General features: G+C 46.1%; 1 protein-coding gene across 5 annotated transcripts in view; it reads left to right on the top strand.

The window, feature by feature from the left end:
* The first annotated feature begins 1850 nt into the window (after positions 1-1850).
* Positions 1851-12547, top strand: part of CTBP1 (C-terminal binding protein 1) — a 55496-nt gene continuing 44799 nt past the window's right edge. For 2 of the 5 annotated variants that reach the window (XM_081861007.1, XM_081861006.1), the window contains exon 1: positions 1860-2034. Coding sequence is in view for 2 of the 5 variants with exons in the window: in XM_081861004.1 (XP_081717130.1) it covers positions 1995-2034 (40 nt within the window). In the remaining 3 variants the exon portion in view is untranslated. Of the gene's footprint in view, positions 2035-12547 lie in introns of all 5 variants that reach the window. The other 3 variants (XM_081861004.1, XM_081861005.1, XM_081861008.1) reach the window with 3 other exon arrangements.

Here is a 12547-nt window from a genome sequence, read left to right as displayed (position 1 = left end):
AATGAAGTTGATGTTGAAGAATCATTGCTTCGACACTGGTGATCTTTGCTTCTTAGTTAGTTCGCCTGTCTTCCCAAGTGAGGTGTAAAATTTTTCAGAGACACCGTTGATGGAATCTTTTGAGGAGTTGGAGATGGCGTTTATAAGTGGTCCACGTTTCACAAGCACACAGCAAGGCCGGTAGTACAATAGTTTTGTAAACAAGCGTTTCGGTTTCCCAGCTGCAAATGTCCCGGTCCTCACCCTGCGCTTCAATCGTTGCACTCGCGATTTCGGCATCAATGTCGGCCCTTGTGGGAAAATAACTGCCATGGTTGTTGTTGTTTAGTCGTGTCTGACTCTTTGTGACCCCATGGACCAGAGCACGCCAGGCACTCCTGTCTTCCACTGCCTCCCGCAGTTTGGTCAAACTCATGCTGGTAGCTTCGACAACACTGTCCAACCATCTCATCCTCTGTCATCCCCTTCTCCTTGTGCCCTCCATCTTTCCCCACATCAGGGTCTTTTCCAGGGAGTCTTCTCTTCTCATGAGGTGGCCAAAGTCTTGGAGCCTCAGCTTCAGGATCTGTCCTTCCAGTGAGCACTCAGGGCTGATTTCCTTAAGCATGGATCGGTTTGATCTTCTTGCAGTCTATGGGACTCTCAAGAGTCTCCCCCAGCACCATAATTTAAACGCATCCATTCTTCGGCGATCAGCCTTCTTTATGGTCCAGCTCTCACTTCCATACATCACTACTGGGAAAACCATAGCTTTTACTATATGGACCTTTGTTGGCAAGGTGATGTCTCTGCTTTTTCACACCCACTGCCTTCAACCTTTTCTCAGACTAGACCCATTGAAATTGATGGCTCAAAGTCATGCCTATGAATGTGAATGGGTTTACTCTGAGTAGGACTTACATCATTGGTGACCAAACTTAGCCATTCAGTTGTTTTGGGATTACAATTCCCATCATCCCTGACCACTGGTCCTGTTAGCTAGGGATGATGGGAGTTGTAGTCCAAAAACAGCTGGAGGGCCAAGTTTGGCCATCACTGACTTACACGGAACACAACCCAATAGCAACGTTGGGGAAACCATAGCTTTAACTATACGGACCTTTGTTGCAAGGAGATGTCTCTGTTTTTTAAGTTACAGGAATGGGTGATTGGCAGATAGCTGTGATGAGCCTGTTGACGACTCTTAACGACTGCAATAGGTCTTACAGGAAAAAGCAAGGGGTGAGAAGGTGAAAAATGGCTTTTTTAAAGCCATTTTAAAACCATGGAGAGACCTGGTCTGAACAAAGACATTGGATTCTTATCTCATTATACATGACAAAGCCATTTTTCACCTTCCCACCCCTTGCTTTTTCCTGTAAGACCTATTGCAGTCGTTAAGAGTCGTCAACAGGCTCATCACAGCTATCTGCCAATCACCCATTCCCACCACCCTTCTGAGTAATACCCCTCCCCACCTTCTCACTATATAGAAGGGTCTGGTGACTTCTGTTTCAGTGTATCTGAAGAAGTGTGCATGCACACGAAAGCTCATACCAAGAACTGACTTAGCTGGTCTCTAAGGTGCTACTGGAAGGAATTTTTTGTTCTGTTTTTTAAGACGCTGAACTGCCCGGGTAGGAGAAGTGTATGTGTGTGACTGCGCCCGCGGCGAGCCTCTTGCGCTTGCCAACGGGATGCTTGGGGTCGAAGAGCGCCTCCCCTGCGCGCGCTCCCCTGCGCGCGCTCCCGCCTTCCCGCGCTCCCTCCCGCCCCTTCTGCTTTCCGGGGACTTTGGCGAGGCAGGAACCAGAAGACCAACGCCTGCCTGCCTGCCTGCCTGCCTGGAGCTCCTCCCGCGCCGCCGCCTCCTCCTCCCGGCCTCCGTTCTTGGCGAAGCGTCTGGGCCGCTTGGCGAGCGGGGAGAGCGACGGCGCCGCCATATGCGCCGCACTGCGCCCCAGACGCCGCCGCCGCCGCCGCCGGAGGAGCCGTGCCCCTGACAGCGCGGTTCAATGGGCAGCTCCCACCTCCTCAACAAGGGCTTGCCGCTCGGTAAGGACCCGCCCGGCCAGGCCCTGCCCTGCCTTTGCCCTGCCTTGCTTGCCCGGCCTGCCTGGGTCGTGGCGCGGCCGGCGGGCGCTTGGAGAGGCCGGCGAGGCTCCCTCTTCCCTTCCCTTCCCCCCCCCCTCGCCGCCGCGCGCGCGCCCGCCGCCCGCCGGGCTTTGTGCTGCGCGGCATTGTGCGTCTCGGGGCGCCTTTCGGAGGCGCCAGCCAGGCCCCCCTGCGCCTCTCCGCCGGGCGCGCGCCGGCGCGCAAAAGGGGGGACTTGGAGAGGCTCCAGCGCGCGCGCGCGGTAAGAGGGGAAGGCGGCGAGGAGGGGCGGGCGGGCGGGCGGGCCTGGCTTCCCCCAGGGCGGGCGGGCGAGGGGGTCGGGGCCGCGGCTGGAGAGGGAGAACAAGGCCCACCCGCCGCCGCCGCCGCCGCCTTGCCCGGCCAGGCTGCTTCTCCGCCGCGCGCGCAGAGGAGGAAGGAAGGAAGGAAGGAAGGAAGTTGAGCGGGGACGCCGTGTCCCTGTTATTGCAGCCTCCCGGGCGGGAAAGGGGGGTTCAAGGCCTGGGGTGGCCTTCTGGAGTGGGCGGGCGGCCCCGCGTGTGCGTGTGTATGCGTGGACCCGCGTGCAGCTGGCGGGCTTCTGGAGGATGCGTTTGTTGTGCAAGGGCCGCGATGGCAACCTGCGCGCCCCCCAAGCCCCACTGGCTGGGCTGGCCTCCCTCTCGGCTGGGATGCTCCGCTGCTCCTAACCCTGCAGCTTGGGATGAGATGTTGACACCGCATGGATGGAAGAATGGAAAGGGGTACCATTCCCCCCCCCAACTCTTTGTAATAGATGGCATGCTGTAAAAAAGGCAGCGAGGGGCTGGCGCTGCCCTTTTGCTTAGGGAACAAGGCAGGAACCGTGCTTTGAAAAGATGGTTTTGTGAGATACTTTTGCCAGAAAGACATTCGCTTTCCTGCCAAGATGGAGAAACTGCAAGCACATCAATCCCCGTTTAGTTAGTTTTAAAAAATGAAGCATGATGAATCGGGTGGAGGGATGTTGTTGTTGCGTGCCACCGTCCCCTTCTGTTTTTTGCAATGAAGCCCATGAAATTGGGTGATGGCGGTTTTGAAGCTGAGCCACTCGGCTGCACCATCGCTTATGATATGATTCATGCACCTTATACTCAGCAGGGCCTGTGTTCCGTGATATTATCGAGTTCAGCCTCTTCGCAAAGCGAAGGAACAGAAAGAGCCATGCTGGTTTAAACAAATAATTCGCAGCAGTTTGGAAGGATCTCCTAGCATGGCATACTTTCTGGCTGTTCAGTAAATAACAGTTGAGGAACTCCTCCAACTGACAAGAGAGTGCTTGTCTAATTCTAATCTGATTAAGTGGCGTATCTGCACTGTTACACCGCTAACAGTGCACAAGGCTAATATTAGCAACACAGTTGGCATAGCTGCTTTAAAAATACTGCTCTCTATAAACAATTCTGATCAATCACTGCAATGAACATATTTTATACTTTTTGTGTGTTAACAAGCTTTGTTATTTATTAGATAAACTGGACAGATTTATCTACTACCTTTTTTGGACATTAGCAGCTTCCTATATCAAATAATGTGCTTTTGTTTATTTATGCTCTAATACAGAAAGTAATCTTCATGCAGTGATTTAAAATTCAGACTTTGCCCTAGCACTCGTTTTATTTTATAAAATGTAGACAGTTGTTATATTAGGTTGGGTTATTATTGATTAAACATAGGCCAGTATCTCCACAGAAACATCTGATCTGATGCTTTTGCAGTTATATACAGCTTCATTTTAAAAGCAAGTTTCAAGAACTGCTTTAAAAAAAAAATTACATATGGCATAGTTATAAATGTATAACACAACAGTATCAAGCTGCTTCTTATAAATTCTTGCTCCAAGAATATTATTTTTTAAAAAATTACTATTGAAATGCAGATTCTGATCTTTTTAAAGGAGATATGTCATAATTGCTCATTTTTACATGAAATATGGTGTCTAGGATTAAAATTATTAATATGCAGATGCCATGGGTAAACTCCTAATGGTTTTCGTGTTGCAACCAATTTGTCACATTCACAAGAAGAAAATCTGTCTTCATTTATGTTTAAGCAGAGCGCCCAGAGAATACCTTAGGAAAGGATTCCATATATGTTACTATTTATTGGGTAGTTGTTACCTAAATACTCAACGTTCCCATTTATTTTGTAACTTACAAGAACAAGTTAATAGTTTCATATTTTAATTGGTGCATTAAATTACAAAAGGAAATTCCCTATTCACTACAGTAAAATGTCCTGGAAACATAAAATATGAATGCTAGAACAACTCATTGCTTTATCCAGGATTGTATTAGCAGATAAAGTTGTCAAGAACGATCGAGATAAAGGATGACAAAGCATCTTGTATAAGGTAGCACTAAAAAAGGAGAAGGAAACAAATGCAGAAAGGGAAATAAATATAGTTTGGTATAATAAAGGAAATCTAAATCAATGCAATGAAAAGCATTTGAAGAAGGGTGACTCCACTATTATTATTTTTTAGAACAGGCCCACATTTTCTTTATAGCTAAGGCCGGTTCTTCTAACTAGTCAAATATTTTGATGATGTGCAGAGCACGAAAATCTTGATTTCTGGAGGTTATGTTCAGCCACCCTTTTACACAACCAGCTTGAAGCAGTCTGCCTCTAGAATTAAACTGGCATATCTAACTATTATAGCCGAAAGAAATTGTTGGACATTGTTAGAATTGGTTTCACACCTTTACCACTGATCAGAAGATAACCCACATCCTTTTTAGTTGCTGAATTAGCTGAAGTTGGATGCACCCCAACCCCGAGACTGAATCAGTCTTAAGAATGACTTTCACTGCCTTGATGTAATGATTCTAGACATTGTGCAGGGTTTTGAAACTCTAGCATAACCAAGGATCTGGAAAGGCGGGCTGAATTTCTAAAGCAAACCAGATTGGGAGTAGAGTAGCTCTTGCATCAAATATATTAACTAAAATTTCATTTGCAAGATCACCATTCCTACTTTAAATGCATGCTCTTGTCCTAATGCAGAAAACGAATTATTTGACCACTTAATAAGTAGGACACGGGTGGTTTTCAGACTCTGCTCCTTAGAAGCTTATCAAGGGTTCTAAATTGGCAATGGCAGACAAGTTGCTCAAAAGAGAGCTTTTCCGTCATTACCAATATTCTTTCCAATGTGCAGTCATGTGGGGGCAGTGGGGTTAGGAGCAGAACACCCGCTCAGTTGTATGGAACCACAGTTGTGTTGAAAAGGCTCCTGGAAAATACTTCAGAATCTTTACAAGCAGGGATTCTGTGGGGTTACTCAGCAGAAGAATTGCTATGCAAAGATTTACTGTATTTTTTGCTCTATAAGACTCCCTTTTCCCCTCCCAAAAAATAAGGGGAAATGTGTGTGCATCTTATGGAGCGAATACAGGCTGCGCAGCTATCCCAGAAGCCAGAACAGCAAGAGGGATAGCTGCTTTCACTGCGCAGCGATCCCTCTTGCTGTTCTGGCTTCTGAGATTCAGAATATTATTTTTTCTTGTTTTCTTCCTCCAAAAACTAGGTGCGTCTTATAGAGCGAAAAAATACGGTACTTGGTCATTTGAGTTTTGAAAGCCATTTATGCAGGGCGTGAATGTTTTTTCTAGCAAGACCTAGAACAATATTGTCCCAAGTCAAGGTCAGTAGATCCATAGTGGACTGCCATGAAAATCTATGCAAAACAGACTTTTGATTGGAATTTGGATTTTCAGTGGGACTGGACTGGTTTTCAAAAGAGCTGGCCAACCCAGCTGAATTGTAAATTTCCAACAACAATAACAAAAACCGAATTGCCCAAGGGGCAAGGTGAACTGTGCAACTTCCAAGAGGAAATGATTATTTTGGAAGCTTACAGTTCCTATGGAATTTCTGGATGAATCTGCATTAGAAATCCGGAGTGGAGACTACATTTCCACGGAACTCGTGGATTATTTTCTGCTCTTTTCCTTTTTGCCAGGCACTCCCAGCTGTGGCTGCAGTTCGAGAGCTCCAAAAATCAGCAGCAGGTCTGAATAGCTTGAGTCGGGACAGATAATTAATAATGGTCCATTTTTTAAAACTGCATTTTTGCGCTGATGGTCAGTTGCGCACCAGGGACTTGTAAGTCAAGGGTGATAACGTTTGGGCTTTTATTTCACGGTCCAGAACACTGATGTGGCGATGCACTTGGCCTCTGGGCTTGCAGCATTTCAAGATTGTAAAATCCTGCAGTAGTTGGCAGTGGAAGGAGCACTGCAGTCAAAACCCAGAGCTTCTTAAAACCTCCTGCGCCCGGCCAACATTTGTTTAATGAAAATGTACTAAAGCATTACTGTACATATGCAGGTTGCAGCAGAGTCTAGAGCAGGAGGAGAACATGAAAATCCAAAGTTGGAACAATAACTGTAGTCAGTTGATTCTATATTGCAGAACAAGGCCATTTGCCTTTGGGACGGCTTCCAGCTGAACATGAAAAATGAGTCTCTGATAAATCCTCATAAGCCTTATGGGGAAAATGTCTTTAAAATGTTAACATAATAAAAGTACTAAGAATTATTCCCATTCCTGCTCCTGTTTTGGGCTTGAGGAAGTGGATGAATGCATTACTTACTTCGCCAAACCTTTTATTAAGCATTACAAATACAGGCCATCATAAAACATCCATATATACAATTTTAAAATATATATAAATAAACAGCCACGTAAAAATATGCAACAACAAAGATATTCATTGGAGTGGAGGATGAAAGCCAACTTTTGAATATGTGTTTTATTGTGGAGTCATAATCTCGTTTTAAAAATGTTTAGGAAAATGAATCGAAGGCCTGGATCTAGATTTTAAAAGCATTTCTTTTACCCTGGCATATTATAAAAAAGATATTTTGTATTGGATATGAACTTTTGTATATCTTTGGATAAATATTAATTTAAAAAATGGTATTTAAAATAAAAGGGAAGGGGGCATGATAGAGGTCTATACAGTTATGCATGGTTGGGAAGAAATTGGCAGATAATACCAGAACCTGGGGTCATCAAAACACATCGATTGACCGCAGTTTCATAAAAAAGAAACAACTTTTTTCCAATGTTTCCAAATTCTGGAAATATTTGCTATAGGATGTTGTGATGTCAATTAGCTTAGATAACTTTTAAGTGGGAACTGGGAAGTTCAGCTGCAGTGTGCAGTTCAGTTGCTGAAGTACAACAGTCGGACAGGACTTTTGCCCTTTTTCAGGTTCCTGAACGCATCTGGGTGGGACACCGTGGAAAAGAGGAAGCTGGACTAGATAGATCTTTTGGCTCCAGCAGGGTTTCCCCCTACGTTCATGGCATGTGATGTGACGTGGGGTTGGGAGAGGCCTGCCATTCAAAGGAGGAAAGTATCCATTCCACTTGGCACAGCACAAACCAAGTAGTCCGCTTTGACTACTGCAATGTGCTCTACGTGGGGCTACCTTAGAAGGTGACTCAGAAACTGCAATTAATCCAGAATGCGGCAGCTAGACTGGTGACTGGGAGTTGCTGCCGAGACCATATAACACTGGTCCTAAAGGACCTGCATTGGCTCCCAGTACGTTTCCGAGCACAATTCAAAGTGTTGGGGCTGACCTTTAAAGCCCTAAACGGCCTCGAACCTGTATGCCTGAAGGAGCGTCCAGCCCAGACACTGAGGTCCAGCTCTGAAGGTCTTCTGGCGGTTCCCTCGCTGCGAGAAGTGAGGTTACAGGGAACCAGACAGAGGGCCTTCTCGGTAATGGCACCCGCCCTGTGGAATGCGCTCCCAGCAGATGTCAAGACGATAAACAACTATTTTAATGTCTGACGCTGTATTGTTTTTAATATTCGGTTGGAAGCCGAAGTTCACTGGCATTGAACCTCAACAGATTTCCAGGTAGCATGCTTTTCATCAGTATTTTAGCCAAGGAGAAGGAGGAAGGCTGAGTGGGTTATGTCCGAGAAAAAGAAACCTATCTGCATAACAGTCTTTTGTTATACATCATTAGTTTCCTCTCTCTTAAGATGGAAGGATAAATGGGGAATGCCAGATTTCAGGGGCACAGTGCTGGGATAAAACTGCCACAAGAATAAGTACCATATTTTTTGCTCTATAAGACTCACTTTTTCCCTCCTAAAAAGTAGGGAAATGTGTGTGCGTCTTATGGAGTGAATGCAGGCTGCGCAGCTATCCCAGAAGCCAGAACAGCAAGAGGGATTGCTGCTTTCACTGCGCAGCGATCCCTCTTGCTGTTCTGGCTTCTGAGATTCAGAATATTTTTTTTCTTGTTTTCCTCCTCCAAAAATTAGGTGCGTCTTATGGTCTGGTGGGTCTTATAGAGCAAAAAATACGGTAAGTATTTTCTCTATCCAGATTGGCCTCTGTCTGTGGGGGAAAATGGTGCCTACGGCAGCATCAGCTTGCAGTACAATGTGCTGTGACTCATTTTTAGAGCAGCTGATGGAGAGCAGTCTGCAGCAGTGTTGCTGCTGGTCCATATCCAATGCAGCAGCTGGCACAGAGAGAAGGCAACAGTACTGCATCTGTCCTATGTGCTCAGAGCAGCTGCCTTGGATTGAAGAATGCAACATGTTGGCCTGCATGAATTCTGATATCAGTTTTTGAGTTCCCAAACAAGACAGGTTTCCTGCTTTGTCATATATACGTTTTGCCAGGACTGTAACCTTAGCCCAGGGGTCGGCAACGTTTTTGGGGCATGGGCTGGTTTGTGATCCTGCAGACGCCACAGTGGGCCGGAGTGCGCATGTGTGTGCGCGCGCATGCATGCACATTTCCAGCACTCCTTCCGGCGCGGAGGTGGCGTGTGCAGCTTCCTATTGGCTGGAGGAGCTTCCTGCAGCCAGTGGGAAGCCGCCCAGCATCGCGGAAGGTGGTCTTGGCTCTGCTCTGCGCCAGTTTAGCGTGGCGCATGGGAGCCAACCGAGCGGGCGGCAGGGGTCCATGGGCCGGTTAAACGGTTAAATGGGCCTTAGGTTGCCTATGCCTGCCTTAGCCGAAGCAACCTGGTTTGGCACTGATAAAAAGCCTGTCTTCAGATTATTCTGACATTAAAAATATAATAATTAAATTAACAGAGATTAAATGTGTTATCTTCGGTTTAATGTTGTACATGTGTGCCATTATTACCAATTCCCTTCATTCATTTAATCTACTTTGCAAATAACTTGAATGTTTGCTGCTGCATATCTCTTCTCATATCATTGCCTTTCCTGTTCATAAGATGAGATAAATAATTGGATTTGCTGGTATAAATTTTATGTGTGTTTTTATGCATGTCTGCACCTGGAGGAATATTCAAACTGGTACAAATGGAGGTGATGCCAGCTGGTCACTAGATCTGGAGTTGAAGATTGCTGCTGCTTTTTGATGGTGGCAGTTTTATCTGCGCGATTTGGTTTTTAGGGCTTTAAAACCAAGAAAGTTAGTTGAATGCAGCCCAATGTATTTTAGATCCACCTTCTTAGGGGAAGAGAACATTTGAGAATTCGAGGGGGGAAAGCTTAACGATAATGGGTTCATTGTACTGTTTGTGTAGGAATTAACTAATTCAGTACGAGGGCTGTTCGGGAGTGCAGTAGATAATCTTCTTGATTCTCCAGTGTACTGTAAAGTTTCTGAAACATTCACAATGGGATTAGATTCCCCTCAGCATTTTCAAAGGATCATGTATTAGTTTCCAGTAGCTTAACCTTTCTGCTGTTTGTCTGTTCTGACCAAGATGAAACTTTTTTTTTTTAATAAAAATGTTTTCTTCGTAAACAAAGGAAAACATCTCCTGTGAAAGTGAAAAGATGAGAACTTGGCTATATATCCACACATGCCTTCATTCCTTCCTTCCTTCCTTCCTTCCTTCCTTCCTTCCTTCCAATAATATAGCACTTTTCTGCCAAGTCTTCATCTCCATTTCTGCAAGGCTATTCCATCCAGGAACATTTTCCTGGTTCTAAGCATCCCCTGAGAGTGAGATTGACTAGATCAAAAGCTTGTAAATGGTCTAGTCCGGTAATGGCCAAACTTGGCCCTCCAGCTGTTTTGGGACTACAATTCCCATCATCCTTGACCACTGGTCCTATGGGAGTTGTAGTCCCAAAACAGCTGGAGGGCCAACTTTGGCCATCACTGGTCTAGTCAACTTCGCACTCTACTTAGTACAGTGGTACCTTGGGTTACAGACGCTTCAGGTTACATATGCTTCAGGTTACAGACTCCGCTAACCCAGAAATAGTACCTCGGGTTAAGAACTTTGCTTCAGGATGAGAACAGAAATCGTGCTCTGGCGGTGCGGTGGCAGCAGGAGGCCCCATTAGCTAAAGTGGTGCTTCAGGTTAAGAACAGTTTCAGGTTAAGAACGGACCTCTGGAACGAATTAAGTACTTAACCCGAGGTACCACTGTACTTACAATGAACTGCAATGGGATGTTAAGACAGGAACAGTCTCTTTCCGACAGACGGTTGGTATCCATCTGTCTCAAGAGACAATGGAGGTGGTGTGCCTTCAGGGATCGAGAGTTGCAGGGCCTGCTGTGGCTGTAGGGCCAACACCTGGGAGACCTGCTTTGTTGCAGTGGGGCAGATGAAGGCTGTGCTGGTGCAGTTGGACTATGGCTTTTCTTGCTTCTGCGCTCCTCCCAGTGGTTATTTCTCCTCTGCTTACTGCTGCAGATACACAGCCTGACGTGAGGGAGGCACTAATTTCCTGCATAATGTCTCCATGGTTGTTAAGTTGAATTGGAGCATTAAGGAGGAATTTATGCCTGTTGCATCGGTCCTGTATTCTACCCCATTGTTCAGCCCGGACACTGAGGTCCAGCTCTGAGGGCCTTCTGCCGGTTCCCTCATTGTGAGAAGTGAAGTTACAGAGAACCAGGCAGAGGACCTTCTCGGTAGTGGCACCCACCCTGTGGAATGCCCTCTGGTGAGATGTCAAAGATGTCAAAAATAAATAACTAGCTGACTTTCAGAAGTCATCTGAAGGCAGCCCTGTATCAGGAAGCTTTTACAGTAGTGCCCCGCAAGACGAACGCCTCGCAAGACGGAAAACCCGCTAGACGAAAGGGTTTTCCGTTTTGGAGGCGCTTCGCAAAACGAATTTCCCTATGGGCTTGCTTCGCAAGACGAAATGTCTTGCCAGTTCCTGCGGGTTCCCCCCCCCTTTTCCCCCTTTTCCTAAGCCGCTAAGCCGCTTATCAGCTGATCCGCTAAAAGCCGGTAAACCGCTAATAGCGCTAATCCGCTAAGCTGTCAATGGGCTTGCTTCGCAAGACGAAAAAACCGCTATACGAAGAGCCTCACGGAACGGATTAATTTCGTCTTGCGAGGCACCACTGTAATGTGTGATGTTTTACTGTGGTTTTATAATTTGTTGAAAGCTGCCCAGAGTCACTGGGGCAACCCAGTCAGATGGGTGGCGTATAAATCATCATTATTATTTATGGATGGAATAATAATAATAATAATAATAATAATAATAATAATAATACAGTCATACCTCGGGTTACAGACGCTTCAGGTTGTGTTTTTTCGGGTTGCGGGCTGCCGAAACCCAGAAGTACTGGAACGGGTTACTTCTGGGTTTCGGCGGCCGTGCATGCGCAGAAGAGCTAAATCGCGCTATGCATAGAAGCGACGAATCGCAACATGCGCAGACGCGCCACTGCGGGTTGTGGATGCTGCGGGTTGCGAATGTGCATCTTGCATGGATCACGTTCGCAACCCAAGCATCCACTGTAATAATAATAATAGTTTTTATTATTAATCTGTGCACAACCAGGTGGGAAGGTAACTTTCCTGTTTCAGTGATGCTCAGTGTTTCTTAAGCTGTGTTTTCTGTTACTTTACTGAGGAATGAGAGCACATACATGGAGCTCATAATTAGCTGACACTTAGAATAATAAAATCGTAGAGCTGGGAAGGACCACAAAGACCCCCTGCGATGCCACCCAACCTCTGCTTAAAAACCTCCAAGGAGAATCCATCGCCTCCCAAGGGTGCCCAGTTCCGCTGCTGAACCGCTCTTACTGTCAGAAAGTATTTCCTGAGGTTTCATCGGGAATCTCCTTTCTTGTAACCTGAATCCGTTGGTTTGGGTCCTACCCTCCAGAGCATGAGAAAACCAGCTTGTTCCATGTGACAGCCCTTTTGGATATTTGAAGATGGCTATCGTGCATGTTATTCCCCAGCTAAAGAAACGGCAAAACAACAACGATGATGTCACCTTTCCCCATATCTTTGCAGCCTGAGGCAATTGATCATTAGCCCAGACAAAGATATGAATGATGTATTACATGGTTGTAACAGTCAGTTTGAACTTTTTAAAGTATGCATGAGAGATGAGAAGGCCGGTTTTTCCCCCCTTTGCCGGAAGACACCAAAAATTGCTTCTTCCTTTTACAATCAATGTTTTTGATGGCTCTGAGGCTGATCATAGAGTTG

Source organism: Podarcis erhardii (assembly GCF_964252035.2).
Source record: "Podarcis erhardii genome assembly, chromosome: 5".
In the NCBI taxonomy this organism is placed as follows: Eukaryota; Metazoa; Chordata; class Lepidosauria; order Squamata; family Lacertidae; genus Podarcis; species Podarcis erhardii.
This window is presented reverse-complemented; position numbering and strand designations above follow the sequence as displayed.